General features: G+C 62.1%; 1 protein-coding gene across 5 annotated transcripts in view; it reads right to left on the bottom strand.

Moving 5' to 3' along the window:
* The window catches only part of HDAC4 (histone deacetylase 4), a 296,637-nt gene that overhangs the window by 35,329 nt on the left and 243,320 nt on the right, over positions 1-17,988 (bottom strand). For 3 of the 5 annotated variants that reach the window (XM_027538100.1, XM_027538102.1, XM_027538099.1), the window contains 6 exons: positions 16,638-16,824; positions 15,149-15,282; positions 11,189-11,309; positions 5,981-6,027; positions 2,092-2,199; positions 153-208 (listed from right to left, as the gene is read on the bottom strand). In XM_027538100.1, the coding sequence (XP_027393901.1) occupies positions 153-208; positions 2,092-2,199; positions 5,981-6,027; positions 11,189-11,309; positions 15,149-15,282; positions 16,638-16,824 (653 nt within the window). The remainder of the gene's footprint in view (positions 1-152; positions 209-2,091; positions 2,200-5,980; positions 6,028-11,188; positions 11,310-15,148; positions 15,283-16,637; positions 16,825-17,988) is intronic. The other 2 variants (XM_027538103.1, XM_027538101.1) reach the window with 1 other exon arrangement.

Raw genomic sequence — 17,988 nt, forward strand, 5'->3', positions numbered from 1 at the left:
CCTCGCCTCCCCTCTGTGCCCCCTGCCACCCCAACCCGCATCTTTCCAGAGTCACAGCCAACTCCAGCTGCAAGTGCTGCTGGCCCAGCACACGGGAGGGGTGTGAGACAGCCATGTGTCCCCTGCCCGAGAGCGACCATGTGTCCACTTACATGGGCGTGCTCTCCTCTGCGTGGTGTCCTGGAGGGCGGACCACAGCAAAGCCATTCTAGGCACGACACCAGCGGGGAGAGACAGGGACAGAAGATTGGTTTCAGGTCAGTGAGAAAAAGATCACAGACTGCTCTTGAGCACAGGCAGAGTCTGCATGGTTTCCAGCCGCCCCCGGGCGCAGACGCGGGCAGGACCCAGGGCTCCCTGTGAGCGCTTCGGAGACACCCAGGTCCCTTCTGTGAGAGGCCTGCTGTCATCACAGATCACTGAGACAAAAGGTCAGCTCACTCCTGACTTTCCATCCGCAACAGTCTGCTGGCCAGGCTGCGGGCTGCTGAGCGGGGGAGTCTGGGAAGGAGGGGAAGGGGTGCCTGTGGCCCTGCTCTGATTATAACCAGCAGGAAGTAACTGGATGGGAACGCTGGAGCAAATGAATCTGACGGGGCTAGGCTGCTCCCTGGTTGGGCCATAATGTCAGCTTCCCTGCTGTCTCTGCGGCTCAGCTCCCCGGGGACTGGGCAGTGCAAAAAAAGGACCACTATCGCCTGTGAGCAAAGGCTGGAGAAGAGCTGCAGGTTGCCCCCTCCAGGCCCCGAAATCACTTATGCTTTAAAAGGACCATCTGCAAACCATCCTGCAGCCGCCGTAATAAAGACGGTTTAGACCAGCACGCCCGGTCTTGCAAGCCCAGGAAGCTATGTGGTCAAGGTCTGCAACGGAGCCCCCAGGGCCATGGACCATGCTGGCCAGGCATGGGAAGTGTGCCCAGCCTTCTGCAGAGACTGGGCTGGGTGTGCACTTGGTGGAAGCCCCTCCTCGGCACCACCCAACCATCTCCCCGTCCCTGGACAGGACCCCACAACCCGGGCCTCTCCAGTACCCCCACAGCTCTGTGCCCGCTCCCGTGTAGCTGAGAGCTGACCAGCGGCGGGTGTGGTGGTGGGGGGAGCACACAGGTTCCCAGGGGAGCGGCAGCTCCATGCCAGCGCCCTGAGAAAGCAGTGAAACTTATCAACATCATTAAACCTTGACATCTCTTTAACGCCCACACAGAGAGATAGGGGATGTGTAACCAGCCCGGCGGGGCTGTCAGATCGGGGAGAACGAGACTGTGGTCAGCGTGGGATCTGAGCTTCCTGGTGAAAATCCCTGTGCGGAGGAGACCCTCCTGACGAAACGGGAAGTGACAGGCACGGTTCCCAGGGTGTGGGCTGCAGTGCACACTGCCTAGGAAGAGGCGACTGAAGGCTCTGGGGCCCTCCGTGACCCCTCATCTCTGGACAACCGAGCACGGTGCAAAGTCAGGATAAAACGACACGCTCAGGGCACGGGGCCCCTCATAAAGCAGGAGGACAGAGGCCGCTGGTGTGTTTCAGGGTCTACACGGCAACACGTCTTCAGGACAGCACCCCTCGCTGAACTGGGGTGTAGGGTCAGAGACACAGACCTGCAGTCCCCTGAGGACCCCCCTCCCCTCGCCCTGCACTATGCCAGGCTGCACCGCCTCTGTGTGCTTCAGCCAAGGCCACGTGTCGCCAGCCACAGATGCAGAAGTGGGCATGACGATCCCAGCTGAGCCACGAAGCCAGACGCACTATTATTTTTAAATTAATAAATATTTACAAAGCTTCATTTTTCAATCTCTGATGACTACTCAGCCATGGATGATACAACTCCTACGGACAAAATCTCTCCTAGTCTTTCAGCCACAGTGAGAGGGCGGGGCTCCAAGATCGGCTTTGCTGAGAACCGCTGCGTGGCTCTGTGTTCTCACAAGGGGCAGGGTCTCCTGCAGGTCAACCGTGGGGACAGACCTGGGCACCCGCCCCCCTCGCAGCCGCCTGGTACCCTGCAGAAGCGGGGAGCAGAGGCGGCCGGCTGCCCCCTCCCCAGGCACTCTCCCCCCACCCCAAGCCCCTCCTGCGGGTCCTCACTGACCTTCAGCTCCCCCGTGGCCACCTTGAAGACCAGCTCTACCACACAGCCCACGGCCAGGCGGGCGGCCCCCGACGAGTGCACCTCGTTCCATATGGTGTCACTGTCCACCTGCGGAGAGAGTACGCCTGCGGTGAGCCCGGCGCCCTGAGGGTCACACCGCCCCCGCCGCCGCCCAGCCACGTCCTCTGTGCTCTGCCTCTGAAACTGGAGGGTCTCGTCTCTCCCTAATTACAGAACACAGCTCACATTCCAGCTTACTTTTTTTTTTGAAGACACGCCAAAAAATACTAAACAAGAAAAGAATGGTAAATGCACCCAAATTAGCACACCTGCATTCTCACTCCTTTCTGAGGTGTCATTTCTTTTCTCAGTGGCTCCAAGTGACTCCAAGCTAAGAGTCGTGATGTCAAGGTTACCTAGCTCCCCCAACCTCTTTTTTTAAACTGCAACTGCAGCTGAGTTACACTCACAGTCAGCAAAAGCAAATGTTAAGAAGGGTTAGAATCAGCTGTTTGCTGTTCAGTCGTGTCCGACTCTTATGGACTGCAGCACGCCAGGCTCCTCTGTCCATGGGATTTCCCAGGCAAGAAGAGCAGGTTGCCATTTCCTTCTCCAGGGGATCTTCCCAACCCAGGGATCGAACCTGTATCTCCTGCTTTGTTGGTGGCTCAGACAGTAAAGAAATCCGCCTGCGATGTGGGAGACTGGGGTTTGATCCCTGGGTTGGGAAGATCCCCAGCCCAGCCTCTGGGAATGCCAGCTCTCACGTCGATTTTATTGAACTGATGCTTGAGCTGAAGTAACTGGTCCCCAATATTCTAGTTGAGAGGCTACTGAAATGAATAACAGCACACCATTATTTAGAACAGAAGCCTGTCTTTGAACGTTGAATATTAATGCCGTGGAGACCGGACTAAGTGCAGAGCGTTCTTCTGACATTTGGAAGCTATTTAAAGAACACAGCGGTTTGGTCATTGAAAAGAAGAGCCCGCACGGAATAACGCTCCTCAGGAAATAGCTCGAACCGCTCGTAAATGTATTTTAAATCATCTTGCTTTGAAGATGAAGCCTCAAGACTTCATTGAAAGAAACCCATCCATCCCACGTAATGATCAGGGCCTGGGCGCCGACCCTGGCGGGGGCGGGGTGCCAGACCCTCACCTGCAGCTCAGCCCCTGTATCTGGGCCCCGAGCGTTCAGGGCTTGGAAGGGGTTGCCGTGGGCAGCAGGTTCTCACAGGCCCTGCAGACTCCACTCCAGGTGGACAGGCTTGTCACTCAGGCTTCCCAGAGCCTCTCTAGAAGGGCGTGGGAGTCCCAGGCGTCTGCTGCAGTCCGCAAGAGTACCATCCCTGATACTCGGTTTGGGCAAAAAACCACTCAGATTCTTTCTCCTCCAAATGCAGTAACTTGGGCTTTTGGCTAAGTAACCAGAGCCAGGGGGTAAAATGGACCGACGCTTCGCGTTCAGTGAAGGGTCTTTGTGCTCTGCGCTTGTCTCGAGGGCCCAGAAGCTCCCATACGTAACATTGGGTCCAGGGTAAGGGACAGACCCCGAGCCCCACACTGCAAGACCCCAGGCTGCCACTGCCGCCCGAGAAACTGACGGTGATCTGCACTGCCTCGGGGCCTCCAGCTGCTGGCCAGCAGCTCCCCATGGACCCACGGGGATGAGGGGCTTGGAGCCCTGAGTTCCAGAAGAACAAGGCTCCAGGGAGGGCGCTGGGAGTGCAACACCGCAGAGGCGGCCCTGCTCGGGGTGACCGCCACACACGGGAGTGGTGGAGGCGGGGGAAACGGCCCACCGCCCGATTCCTCCACAGTTCCCCACAGCGAAGGTGGACGGGAGGATAGCTGGGGAGACCTCACACGGAGGTTTCAAACGGACACTCGGGGTGGCCCTTCTGGGTGGGCTGTGGGCCCCCAGGGCCTGCGAGGGGCTGCCCCCTCTAGCCAGGTCAGGGCTGGAAGAAAAATGCAAAAATCGGGAGGAGAGCAAAGCAGAAGTTGCTGTCAACTTGGTTTGGGGGGGAAAGTGTAAAACAAGAAAAACCTCCATTACACCAACTGGATGTTCACTTGAGCGACCTTTCCTTCCTGGTCTCCACAGCTGACCCACGCCCTCCCAACCACACCTGGGTGCCTGGGGTCTCCGCGGCTATCCCGACACCCCGGGGGCTGGCCCTCGGGTCTGGAAGGAGACACTGAGACCCAGGAGGGCTGCGGCTGCACCAGCGGCGCGGCCAGGCCCCGCTGAGCCTGGCAGGAGGACGGGCACCTCGGCCCTCTGCCCGTCTGTTTGTGTCAGTCGCTCGGTCGTATCCAACTCTGTGCGACCCTGAGGACTGTAGCGCCCCAGGCTCCTCTGTCCAGAGGATTCTCAGGGCAAGAATCCTGGAGTGGGTTGCCATGCCCTCCTCCAGGGGATCGTCCTGACCTAAAGACAGGAGCTGGGTCTCCTGCATTGCAGGCGGATTCTTTACCACCTGAGCCACCAGGGAAGCCCTCCTCTTAGGAGTAATTACAGCACACAGCTGGGAGTGGACAGTCCCCTTGGACACTGCACGGCTCACACTCCCCCGATCACTCTGACGGACTCCCCTCTTGACCTGGCTCCTCTTGGTAAGACTCTCCAGGTCTCCATGCTCCTGCGTGTTTCTGTGCCTGGACGTGGAGGTAGGTGCCATAGCCAGCCGTGGTGGGGTGGGACCTGGACTTCACACCAGGGAGGGGTCGCCTGGCTCAAGGCCCCAGCCCCCAGGCCCCATTTCGCTTTCGTTTGTGGATTATAAATCCTGCCTTGCACGGAGTGGCTGCAGGGCAGTGCAGATCCAAACCTTTTCAAGTCTGGCCAAAAATTTGCCCTGAATTAAGAGATTGCAGCCTATTTACAATACAAAATACAATAACTCTAGGAGGGCCTGGTGGTGGTATGAATAAATGCCGTTTATTCTCTTTCTGACGGGATAATTTTCAAAGCAGCAATTTTTGTAAAGACTCAGGAAGAAAACAATTTTGTTTCATTTCCATAACAGAATCCAGACCTGGGCTCCGCCGTGCGATCTGTCATTACGCGGACCTTCGACCACTGCACAGTTCCAGCAGGGACGCCTTTGCGCCCACTGGGGCCTCTGGGCTCTCTGGGACCAGGACCGGCCACGGAGCCCCACAGCCAGCAGGCTGGCTGGGAGGGGGCTGCTCTGACCCCCAAACCCAGCACACTCTCCTTGCCCGTGCCCCTTCCTCACCCAGAGGCCGGCGGGTTGGGGGGCAGAGCCCCTGGATGAAGGAGAAGCTCTGGCTGTGCTGGGGGGCAGCTGGGCGCCAAGACGGGTTCAGCGCCCCCACCACAGGCAGGGAGAGCCGGGGTGAAACACAGACCCTAGTTCTCCCGTGTGTCTGCCTGCGCACCTCTGCTCAAGGGCTCAACCCCGGGGGCACGGCTGTGCCCACCTCTCACGGCCCATAATCTCATGCCCGCAGTCAGAGTGGCATCGGGGGCTTCGGGCCGGGGCTCAGCTCTGGGATCGGGATCGACATGCTCCCATGCGGCGATGGGATCCGCGAGCTGAGCCAGACCAGGGGACTGTGGCTGGGCGGGTTGGATGAGACGGGCCGCACACCAGATCCCGTTTCCTGAAGCCAGCCCTGCTGCCAGACGGCCTTCCCCGGAGGACAGTGCCCCAGACCCACCATCAAAATGCTCACAGGCTCACGGGGCCTTTGAAGCCGCACGTGTGCGCAGTGGGCAGCCCCGCCCTGTGGACCCTGTTTATGGAAAACACCTGGCAGCAATTACCTGCTCTTCGGAGAGCGGGGCGGCGGTTTCTGTGACCATCGGGACCCCGAGAACAAACAGGACGTTATTTACACATTAAAGAAACACTTACCCCGACACCACCGCAGGGCAGCCTGACGAACACGGACGTTAGTGAGCCTGCGGGGAGGAGAGAGCCCGGGTCAGGTGGTGCGGTCGCCAGCCACTAGTGGGGACGCAGTGTGCCCACCGAGGGGGCATGTGCGGCTGCCAGGGCAACACCTGGCCAGCAGAGGGTCCCAGGCTGAGCGGGCGCAGCCCCGGGGACAGACCCCGCCTTCCCCTGGGCAGCAGCTGCTCGTCAAGGGGCGGGGAGCCCGGTGGGGGCTTCTGCTCCCAGCCCGAGCTGTGCACCTGGCAGGGAGCCACCTGAGCGGCAGCATCCAGAGCCCCTGCCCCCGGCACGCGCTCTCAGCCCTGAGCTCTGACTGCTGCCCTCCCCAGCAGTGAGCAGGAGGCCTGGGGTTATTGCCGCCCCCGCCCCATCCCGGGGGAGCCCTTTAGACGTGGAATGCGAGTCACGGCAGGCCCCCCTCCCCATGCAGGAGTGTTCCGGATTCACTGGGATGTGCCCAGCTAAGAAACCACACAGCCTTGGGGCTGGCCGTCCAGGAAGGCCTGCACAGGGTCCCTGAGGCTTGGACTGTCCCCACCCAGGGACAAGGCCAGGGACTGTCTTCCTCCTCGGTGTGATCCCGGTGCAGGCCGACGACCAGCCTAGAAGTCGCCCCTCCCCAAAGGGAGGCAAGGCCTGTGCCCACCTCATCCGGGCTCCTGGCCGGGACCACGCTGGGGACCCTCCCTGCCCCTCGAGATGGTGGACCTGTCCTGCCTGTGCGCACTGCTCTCCTCCGTCAGGGCCTCCCCCATCGCCTGCCGCTGCGGCTCTGGACTGTGGTTCCCAAACTGCCCCTTGTCAGAGCCACACGGCCTCCAGCCCCCTTCCCTGTGAGGCCGCGGGCATGGCTGCGTCTCCTACCGCACCCGTGAGCCTCAGCCACCAGATTAGGCTCCCCCACAGCTCGCTGCCGTGAGAAGGCGGTGACCAGGCAGCTCCCTCCAGGGTCTGCTGCCCACATCAGTCTGGCCAAGCTGCGTCACCGCCCCGCACTAACCACACAAGTCTTTTTGCACGTGGCTTAGAAACGTGCGGATTCAACTGAAAGAGGCAGGGAGATCACAGGGCAGTGTTGGGGCACCATTACCATCATTGGGGTCACCAGTCACCACCAGGTTGGGATACGCAGAAAGATGTCCCGATGGCAGGACAGTCACCAGACATGTAAACAGGTCTCAAGCAGCGAGACGCTATCTGCCCGGGCGTCCTCACGGCTACGCGGGCGCACGTCATGACACAGAGCTCACGGCCACGTGGGCACTCGTCATGACAGAGCTCACGGCCACGCGGGCACTCGTCGTGACACAGAGCGCAGTAGAGAAAGAGGAAACAGAGTGGGCTGTACTGTCATTAACGTAAATGGAACACACACAACACGTGTGTGTGACGATACCCTGGGCTCATAAAAGAAACACTAAACACGCTCACACAGCTGCCGAGGGCAGGCATTGGGGTCTGAGATGATGGAGGAACACTTCAACAAAGACACCACAGCAGCGGAGGGGCTTCCAGGGAGAACGATTCTGGATGTACTGAGGAGGGGCCCCGTGGGGGCGGGCCTGGCTCGGAGGGCGGGAAGAGACAGCTCCCAGCTCACTCTCCACGTCCCCCCCCTCCCCGTTTACTCTTCCCCGGTGACCCCCGTTCTGGCATCTCTCTCATTTCTGATCACCTGCCTTAAACGTTGGAACCAGTTTGAAAACCTCATCCATCCTCCTGGCGGGGGACTTGAGTCCACCTGCACCCCAGCATGGGGACCATTCCCCCATCACCCTGTCTCCTGTCCCTCGAGCGTCACATGCCTGGCGGATGGACATGCAAAAGGGGTGGGCTGACCAAGCGGGTGGACGTGGAGCATGAGGGTGAGCTGGGAAGACCTGCGCTGGTCGGAAAAGGACATGAGTGGGCTTGGCGGCCGCAGGGTGTGTTCAGGGGGTAGTCCGACCACTCTCTGGCCTGAGGCCCCGCAGAAGTGGGGGTTACTGGGACTGCATGGGCAGCCCCAGTGGTGTCACGGGACCCATGGGCAGCCCCACCTGTGCTGGAGAGCATTCCAGGAGTGGGGATCCACGGGGGAAGGAGCTGAGCTGCCCGGAGGATCCGGGGCCAGGCTGCAGACCTTGCTCTTGGCCAGCTCCACGCCTCCCTCCGTGGCCACTGACTTTGTCCCCCGGCTGCACCATCCTTGTCCTTGGGGGCTTCTTCCCACCAAGCCCCACCCTGCCTCAGGCCAGGCCCTCTCCTCTGGGCCCCCTGCTGGTGCCGTCTCATTTCTGGATGTTTCGGCCCGTATCCACGCCACTTCCAGTGCCATAGGCTGGCCTCTGGGCTCCTCAGTGTCCCCTGTCCTCCCCTTCCTGGGAGTGGCCAGTGTGGACCACCCTGCCCTCCCCTCTCCCCATGACTCTGGGTGTGGGGCCTGGACAACTCCAACACCCCCTCCCAAGCTCAGAGGACACAGACGTGCTTCGGGGGCTGAGTGGAAGACGCTGTCCACACTGAAGAATCTGTGTCTAGTCTGCACCGCACATGGCCTCAGCTGAGGGAGAGGGAACAGCAGGGCGCCCCCTCCACGGGGACCAGGGCCCTGCCCAGCTTTTGGCCAAGTGAACCTGCGTGGCTCCTTCTGGTTTCTTGTGTGGTATCCTAAACCACGTGGTCGAGCTTTGGAAAACCCAACGGGGTAGCATTCATCCTCCAGGGCTGGCCTCTGTGATTGGTCCAGCTTCAGTGTACGCGTCCCCAGATTCACAAGTCGAACTTTGACCCTAGTGTGACGCTGGGAGGTGGGGCCTTCGGCAGCGGCTTTAAGCCGTGAAGACAGAGCCCTCATGAGTGGGGTCAGTGCTTTTCATAAAGAAAGAGCTCCCCACCCCTCCCCCCACGAGGTGGCATCGGCCGTGAACCAGGCAGAGGCCCTTACCCACCATGCTGGCACCCTGAACTCACAAGTCCAGTTCTGGGGCAGGGGCATGTCTGGACAACGTGCCTGAGCCTGGCTGGCTGGAGACTTCAGACTGGAAAGAGCCTTCCCCGGAGCTGGCCAGGCTTTGCCCTGCAGCCGTGGCCCAATGTCGTCCTGGCTCCCAGCAGCCCTGGTCCTCTTCCTGGGAGGCGGCAGCATGCTCGCGTCTGGCCCCTGTGCTCTGAGGCTTTCCAGGGTGCTCCCTGCAGGGTCCTCCCGCCCTGGGACCCTTGCGTGGCCCCCCAGGGCTTGCCATTCCTCTCCACGTCCTCCGGAAGCTCCTGGGCCTGCGCACTAGGGACGCTCCTCGTATTTCTTCTCTTCTCTGGCTTCCTGGTGTCCAGCCCTGGTCACGTTCCTTGACTCCCTGTCCCATCCAGCCCAGAACTCGATTTCCGAGACCATGTTTCACATTACTCCCCCTGAATGTTTTTATTTTTTCTTCTGTTTCTTGTTTTTGCTCTCATTCTGTGGACATGGTGCCTCCCCTCCAACGATTCTAAGGCCAGTCCCGGCTTCTGTGGCAACTCCCAGAAGTCTGGCCTCTGAGCGGTGAGCACCTTCCCAGGGGCCCGCAACCCCTGACCTTCTGCTCTGGCTGAGGGTGAGGGTGTGCAGCTGGTGGCAGGTCCGGGGGCACGGAGGGCTCAGGCACCGTCGCCACCACTGTTGAGGAGCTCAGGGCGCTGTGTGTTGGGGTGCCTCGCCGCCAGCTCCCTCTGGGCAGACAGACCCTGAAGGAGGTCCCCCATCTCTGCCGGGGGTAAAGGTCAGCGTGCTGGGAGCCCAGGACGGAGGGAGGGAGGGCCGGCGGCCTCACCTCCTCTGGGCCTGAGTCTGTCCCAGCCCAGGGGCCCCCTGCCTGTCTGTCTGGGGCTACCGGGCTGCCAAGGGGACGTGATGGAGACCTCTCAGGCCCTGTGGCCAGGTCCCCTGAGTCCTGCCTGCCTGCACCTCGTCAGTGTCTGTCACTTGGCTGACAGCAGGCAGAGCTGGGGGCGTCTGTCCCTGGAACCACTTCCGGGTACGTGCCGCCCAGCTCCGTGCCTCAAGCCCCCTCCTGTCTCCCAAGTGTGGTGGATTCTGATGTCTAAAAGCCCAGTCACTGCACACAGTCCCCTGCCCAGACCAGAGCACATTTCCTATTGCACCCCGCCTCCAGCTATGTGCTTTCCAAGGGCTCAGCACCTACAAGGCGCCCAGCAGGGAAGATGTGTCCCCCGCGTGCACGAGGGGGTGAAGGGGCCTATGGGTGCACGGGGAGGTGGTGGGGCCGCACTGCAGGGTCCCTGGGGAGGGGGTGACACTCATGCAGTGAGGGCCAGGCACAGGGGCAACCTTCTCCACGTCTACCCCAGAAATAAGAGCAAACAGGGCATGGCCTATCTCCCCCAACCCCAGAGGGACCCGAGAGTCTGGTTCCAGGACCCTCTGCCTGCCTTGGCTCAGGGAAGCGCCCCGAAGGGCGTCTCGCCCCAGGGGGCTGGGACAGGCAGGGAAATCCAGGTTGGCGACTGTCCTGGCTCAAGATGATCAGGAAGCAGTGGTGGTGGTAGTCGGCGGAAGTTGTCCAGGAAGTGTTCTGATGGGGGGCTCTGCCCCTGGGGGGCTCTGCCCCTGCGGGCCTGGGCACCCCACCTGTCTGTCAGCCCCACCTGCCTTATGGGGACCCTGACCACCTCCCTAGGGGGAAGGAGTTCTTTCCACCAGGCCCAGATCCCACCACTTCATCTGGGGGGTTGCCTGCTCCAGATGAAGCCCCGGCCCCCAGGAAAGGCTCAGGCCACCGCCGTCCTCCTAGGAGCCTGGAAGAGCATCCCCAGGTGGACTCCAGGCCCAGAAAGGGGTGGCCGGGTGGTGGCTGCGGGCCCTGACCAGCCTCGCCCGTCACAACTCAGCTAGTTGAAATACTGCAAAACCAGCGGTGCTCAGCCCGCTTGCTCCCCAACACGCCCGATGCAAAGCAGGAAGCCAAGCGCCCACGTGAACGCCAAGGGTGGGTTCCTCCTCGGACCCTCACCTGACAGCCTGGCCCGGGCACCACGGGGAAGGGCTGCCTCTGCCCCTGCTGCCCACTCACAGCCCGGTGGGCGACACTCGGCCACCAGCCAGCGCCCCAAGGGCGGGCCGGCGGGGCCTCAGACGCGGGCCGGGCCAGGAGCAGCCTCGCGGTAAAGGTAAAGAAGGCCTTGGAATACCTAGAAGTTTCTTACTGTCCAGTTTCTGCCTGTTGAGGGGGTTCGTGCCGTACAGCAGGGCGTGTGTCTCCGAGTGCACTGTCTGCAGCTCCTCCAGCGTGGCCTTACGTCCGCGGATGCACTGCGGGACAAAAGGGGACGGGAGGCCGCCGCGGTCAGCCTCAGCAGCAAACCAGCACCCGAGACGGAGCGGGGTTTCACGAGCGCATGAGCACAGTGTGACTTGGTTTTTGCGAAATCAAAAGCAAACACCACCCCACATGATATTTGAAAAATATTTGGGAAGTATTTTAGAGGGCGTATACTTTAATTACAACTTAGACGTTTTAGAAAAAGAAAAAAAGATAATTCCAGCCTTCAACGCTTTAGCCTTCACTGTCACGTCAATGATTTGCCATCAATTTGTTATTTTGCTTTCCAACTGTCTGGTCTTAAAATAGATGGAAACCGCCTCACACGTGGGGCTGTGCTCAGCTCTCACGAGGCCAGAACCCAGCTCTCCGGGTATCGAGAGCCTTCCTGGAGGGCAAGGCGGCCCATAACCAGCCTGGCACCCCAGGCTGTGTCCGTCTGCATGCTTCTTCACTCTGGATATTCCTCAGATCTTTGGCTATTTTCAGATGTTCCCCAGAAATTACCATGAACATCACTGTTCTTGAGTTGAGCTGACCTACGTTTACTTAACCTTTCAGAAGCAGACTAGTTTGTGAAGCAAGATTCCGGTCGACACGTTACACTTTCTGAGAGTCGGAGTAATGCAGGGGGAGCCAACCGGACTCCGGGGCACAGGGGGAGGCCTTGGGCTCTCTGGGCCAGGCGCACGCTGGGCAGACATGGGCCAGGAGCTGCGCTCCCATGGAAACCCCCAGGGGGCTCTGTAACCATTCCTAACTGTACGACAGGCTCCCAGAGACGCCTGCCTTGGCCCAGGGGCCAAGGACAGGGAGCCCGAGACCAGCAGGCTGTGGCCAAGACTTTCGCGACCTGGCTTCCAGTGTGAAGGGGTACAAGGTGGCAGGGAAGCTGACCCACCCACACCATGACCTTCAACACCAGGTGGCTCAAAGAGGGGAGCCCACCCATAGAGTGGGGGTACTGGCTGGAGGCTTGGGGGTCTCAGGAAGTCATGGCACGGCAGGTCCCCTAACCTCCCCTGCCTCGGGTCAAGTCCCACAGCCGTGTCCTATAGACCAGGAGATGCCTTGCACGGTGACTGCTCCCAAGTGTGCGGAGGGCAGGCTGGCCTACAAGCATAATGCTGCGTGGAGCACCTCTCCACCCCGGATCGGTTGCCCCTCAGCCTGTGTGTCTTCACCCCGAGTCCTTCTCAGCCTGTATCTCTCAGGGTCCCCCTCAGCCTGTGTCTCACCCGGGTCCCCCTCACCCTGTCTCTACACCCCAGGTCCCCCCCTCAGCCCCCGTCTCTTCACCCCGGGTCTGTCTCAGCCTGTGTCTCTTCACCACGGGTCTGTCCCCGCAGCCTGTATCTATTCACCTCAGGTCCATCCCCTCATCTGTGTCTCTTCATTCCGGATCCTCATCAGCCTGTGTCTCTTCAATTCGGGTCCCCTGCTCAGTCTGTGTGTCTCACCCCAGGTCCCCCTCAGCCTGCGTCTCTCACCCGGGTCCCCCTCAGCCTGCGTCTCTCACCTGGGTCCCCCTCAGCCTGCGTCTCTCACCCGGGGTCCCCCTCAGCCTGCGTCTCTCACCCGGGTCCCCCTCAGCCTGCGTCTCTCGCCCCGGGTCCCCCTCAGCCCCCGTCTCTTCACCCCGGGTCTGTCTCAGCCTGTGTCTCTTCACCACGGGTCTGTCCCCGCAGCCTGTATCTATTCATCTCAGGTCCATCCCCTCATCTGTGTCTCTTCATTCCGGATCTTCATCAGCCTGTGTCTCTTCAATTCGGGTCCCCGCTCAGTCTGTGTGTCTCACCCGGGTCCCCCTCAGCCTGCGTCTCTCACCCCGGGTCCCCCTCAGCCTGCGTCTCTCACCCCGGGTCCCCCTCAGCCTGCGTCTATTCATCCCGGGTCCCCCTCAGCCTGCGTCTCTCACCCGGGTCCCCCTCAGCCTGCGTCTCTCGCCCCGGGTCCCCCTCAGCCTGCGTCTCTCACCCGGGTCCCCCTCAGCCCCCGTCTCTTCATCACGGGTCTGTCCCCGCAGCCTGTATCTATTCATCTCGGGTCCATCCCCTCATCTGTGTCTCTTCATCCCGGATCCTCATCAGCCTGTGTCTCTTCAATTCGGGTCTTCCGCTCAGTCTGTGTGTCTCAGCCCGGGTTCCCCTCAGCCTGTGTCTCTCACTCCGGGTCTGTCCCATCTGCCTGTCTCTTCAACCTGGGTCCCTCCCCAAGCCTGCGTCTATTCATCCCGGGTCCCCCTCAGCCTGCGTCTCTCACCCGGGTCCCCCCTCAGCCTGCGTCTCTCGCCCCGGGTGCCCCTCAGCCTGCGTCTCTCGCCCCGGGTGCCCCTCAGCCTGCGTCTCTCGCCCCGGGTGCCCCTCAGCCTGCGTCTCTCGCCCCGGGTCCCCCTCAGCCTGCGTCTCTCACCCGGGTCCGTCCCCTCAGCCTGCGTCTCTCACCCGGGTCCGTCCCCTCAGCCTGCGTCTCTCGCCCCTGGTGCCCCTCAGCCTGCGTCTCTCGCCCGAGTCCGTCCCCTCAGCCTGCGTCTCTCACCCGGGTCCCTCTCAGCCTGCGTCTCTCACCCCGGGTCCGTTCTCCAGCCTGTCTGCAGGCCCATCTCCTGGGTGTGGGGACCCCTGGGCTGTCAGTGCCCGCCTTCAGCGCTGCTGTCCTCGCCCCATCTTCCAGCTCCTGCCTTGAAACTACCCTGGTGGCCGCCAGCCTGAGGGGCCCGTCCTGTGAGCGTAGAAGCAGCTCAGGGATGGCTGGGCAGGGGTCCTCTGGAGGAGGCGTGTCTGCCGGGCCGATGCTGCCCCCCAGTGGCGTGTCCTCATTGTATCTGGAAGCAGGTGCGGCCACTCCAGCCCGGCTGCCTGGAGTCCCTGTCATCTCCACAGAGGGACTCCTGGGCTGGATTCTGGGCCCAGACCTCCAGCCATCTCCTCCAGAAATCGTGGGTCGTCATAAGCTGGCAAATCCGTGGGGTCACTGGAGGCCGGCTGACCTCAACTCAACACCCTGTCTCAATGAGGGGCAGATGGGGACCCGGGCTCTGACCACACCCTCCAGGTGGCGCTGGGCTCCAAAGGATGGACGGTACAGTTCTGCTCAGCCATAGGCTGGGGCTTTGTGGGGTCACCCTGCAGAGCAGCAACCCCCTTCCAGTTCCCTTTCCCTGGCTTTGTGGAGGGTGGGCACACGGGAGGCCAGGCCCTGTCACCCTGGAGGGCTCTTGGGAGGTGGTGTTGCCTGCCTGCTCCACAGACGACAGTGCTATGGCGCCCACAGCCTGGAGCCCCCCTGCTTGTGCACAGACAGACGCCCCGCCCCAGACCCAAACTGGCCACACTCCTGCATCAGAGGGGTGGAGGGACCTTACAGGTCCTTCAGCAGACCTGTTCTCCAGGACCCGATTTTCAAGGGTGCAGAGGTGGGGACCGAATTCCAGGCAGACTGACCAGTCTGCCCACCACCCCCACCCTGCAGGCCTGAGGCTCTACCCACACCCTGAGAGGAGCTTTCCCAAAAACTCAAGGAAGAGAACCTTCGATGAAGAGCCAACAGAAACGACGGTCTTCCCCTAGGTCAGGGCCACCAGATCCCATCCGTGGAAGAGGCCCTGGGATGGCCTGGCCATGCATCCTGGGTGATGAGAGGGAGCCTGGCGAGAGGCAGGCTTCCCAGAGGATGACCAGGAAGGGGAGTGGGCGAGAGGGGGCTGGGGAAGGGCCCCTCGGGTTCCTCCAAAAGGCAGGCCTGCGTGTCTGCCTGCGCAAGGGCCCTGCGTCCCCCCAGGTCACCCCACACACGCCCTGGCTTGTGACGCCCGCAAGGCCGGCCTCACCTCACATTTGCCTCGCAGGCCGGTCTCCTGCAGCCGCGACCAGATGCTCTGGATGCGCCCGGCGTGCTCTGGGTGGCTGTTGGTGTTCCCGCAAGTGCACTGGTGTTTCAGCATCAGAGTGTCGTACACGAGGCCTGCAGCAGGGAGGCAGGGTGGCCGCGCTCAGAGAAGCCCTCGGGGTACCCGGCAGCTGGTCCCCCTGCCAGGGGAGCGGAGCTCAGGGCACTTGCCCAACGGCCAGAGTCCTCGACACCCAGGGGAGCTGGCGAGGGAGGAAGAAATGAAAAGGCAGCCCTGTCCCCAGGACTCAGGGCTCTCATATCACAGGGACCGGGCTGACCCAGACAGTGGGGAGATTTTGGTCCCAAACTCAGGTCTGCCAGGGACCCTGTCTATAGAGTACTTTGCCTCTGTGGATTGAGATCCATCTGTCCGAGGTTCTTGGGGTTCAGAAGGCTCGGTTTCTGCCTGCGGAAACTTGCAGAGCCACTGGACAGGAGCACACGCTTGTGCACACACACAGACACACACAGGGACGCAACTGCATTTGAAATTGACCTAGACAGTGGGGCGGGGCAGGGTGGGACGTGGCCTTCCAATAACAGAGCAGCAGACTGACGCAAGCACAGACGCATACGCCTGTCCACGTGGACTGCAGGTGTGCACGTGTGTGGACAGCACCAGGACACAGGCCCCACCCGACGGCATCATGGTGACACAGTGATGCATTAGCAGAGGACGGGGTGAGGCGCTGTCCCGGGGGCCCTCCGTCCCAGGCGCGGTGGGGGCCGGTGATAGGGGCTGACCCGGAGCCCCTGGGCCGGGACAGCCAGTCCAGCGCCTCGACACCAGTGGACACTGCACTCGGCTGTAGACCTCTGCCCTGACTCCCAGGGAACGCTTTCAGGCGGAGAGAGTCCTGCCTGCAGACTTCTGCAGGGTTGGGAGGCCGTAGGTGAGGGGCGCGGCGAGACTGCAGGCAGGAGCAGTGTTGTGGGCTGTCCAAGAGCGGACAGCGAGCGTCTGGGCCGGCCGCGCCCTGCTCCCACTCCACCTGCACGCTCCAGGCGTCGCCTGGGCCTCACAGGCAGGGCCCTGGGTGGATCCTCAGTCCAAGGACAGGACAGACGAAGGAGGGCAAGGTGGTGACCCCGCCGACCCCGGGCGGGAAGCTGCCTGGTGGGGGCAGGCCCAGGGATGGGCAGTTCTCTGAGGCTGTGCTTCTCTGAGGAAGAGGAGGCGGGCTTCTTGGCCAGGATGGACCCCCAGTGACCTCTCTCTGTCTGGAGCCCCCAGCATGGGGCTGAGCCTTGGGCAGAAAGTCAGGTGGATGTGAGGCTGGGCACCACCCGGAAGCCTCACCCAGCCTGAGCCTCGCCCTCTGGCCCTGCAGGCCTCGTGTGGCACTTCCCTCGTGTCTGCAGCCGCGGCTCCCCCTGCGCGGGGGCCCTCGCCCTCCCCCGGCTCCCCACACCCTGCCCCATGGTACCTGTGGTGAACCTTGGCTTGGCTGGGGGCTCCTGCACGGACATGGGGAAGGTGGCGGATGCGGGGGAGGACTGTGCCCGGGACAGGGGCCGGTGCCCGCCAAAGGACACGGGGATGCCAGCAGCCTCCATGGACGCCTGGTAGTTCCTCAGCTGGTGGATCCGCTGCTGCTCCAGGAGGAGGGCTTGCTGCAGGTGGAGAAAAGGGGCCACTCTGTTGCTTCCCGGCATCTCCAGTCCCCGGCTGCAGGGCTACGGGGGCCCCTCTCCCAGATCCTCCACCACACTGCCCCCGGGCTCCCAGTGCAGAACCTCATGCCAGGCTGCTGGGGAGAAGCCTGCCCTCTGGGCCAGGAGGGTGGCCAGCAAGGCGGCGGCCTAGGGCCCTGCTGATGAGTCTGCACATCCCCATGGGGAGATAGACCGTCAGTGGAAAAGCCTGCTCAGAGCTGATGGGAGGTCGGGGTAGCCTGGGGGCCTTGGAGGGCTCCTTGAGGAGGTGACACCTGGGGGCAGGGTGGCAGTACCCAGGCAGAGGGTGCTGGCGGTGGGGTGGACTCTGGGGTGTGAAGGCAGGGACTCGGGGCAGGTCCGGTTTTGCCCAGGGAGGTGGATGGAGCCCGGGGAGAGGTGGTGGGATGGGTTGGGGGCCTGCCGGCCCTGCCAGGAGCACGGCTGCTTCTGTGGGGACCTGGGGGGTCTCCTCCCCGCACGGCCGAGGAGGGAAGGGCAGGACTCCCTACTTTGGACCCCCCCTGCAGGAGGTGAGGAGCAGGCCGCTGCCCCTGCCTTGGGCCTCCCTCCTCAGGTGCCTCCTCCCGCGGCCTCTCCAGACGTGACACCTGATGCCTCCGGAGCAGGTGCCCATCTCAAGGTGACTCTGCAGACTGCTGCGAATGCCACCGCATTTCCCCGAGACGAGCTCTGCTTGCGGTTCTCCCGAGAACCAGACACCCAGCGCCTCTGCTCACTGCCTCAGGCTCAGAGCCCAGGAATAATTCCCTAAGAGAATGCCGACCACCTTATCATTGGCAAGACACCAGCCCTAAAAAACTGCCTCTCAGTTTCACACCAGACAGTAAGAGCATGGCGCTGAATTCCAGTTATAAGAGGAGACCGCCGCCTCTGTGAACGGGCGAGGCCCTGACCTAAGCCCCCGGCGCGGGAACGAGGCCTGCAGCCCGGACGGCCCGCCTGGCGCACTCGCACTGCAGGAGTCTACACGGCCGCGGGGACAGTGGCTTCCCCTGCCCTGACCTCCTGCTGTCATCAGCATTGGCTCCAGGGCCCCTTGAAGAGCAGGGGTTTAGCACTAACACCGGCTGACACGTGAGACAGGCTGCCCTCTGAATG

This window comes from Bos indicus x Bos taurus, chromosome 3 (assembly GCF_003369695.1).
Source record: "Bos indicus x Bos taurus breed Angus x Brahman F1 hybrid chromosome 3, Bos_hybrid_MaternalHap_v2.0, whole genome shotgun sequence".
Lineage (NCBI taxonomy): Eukaryota > Metazoa > Chordata > Mammalia > Artiodactyla > Bovidae > Bos > Bos indicus x Bos taurus.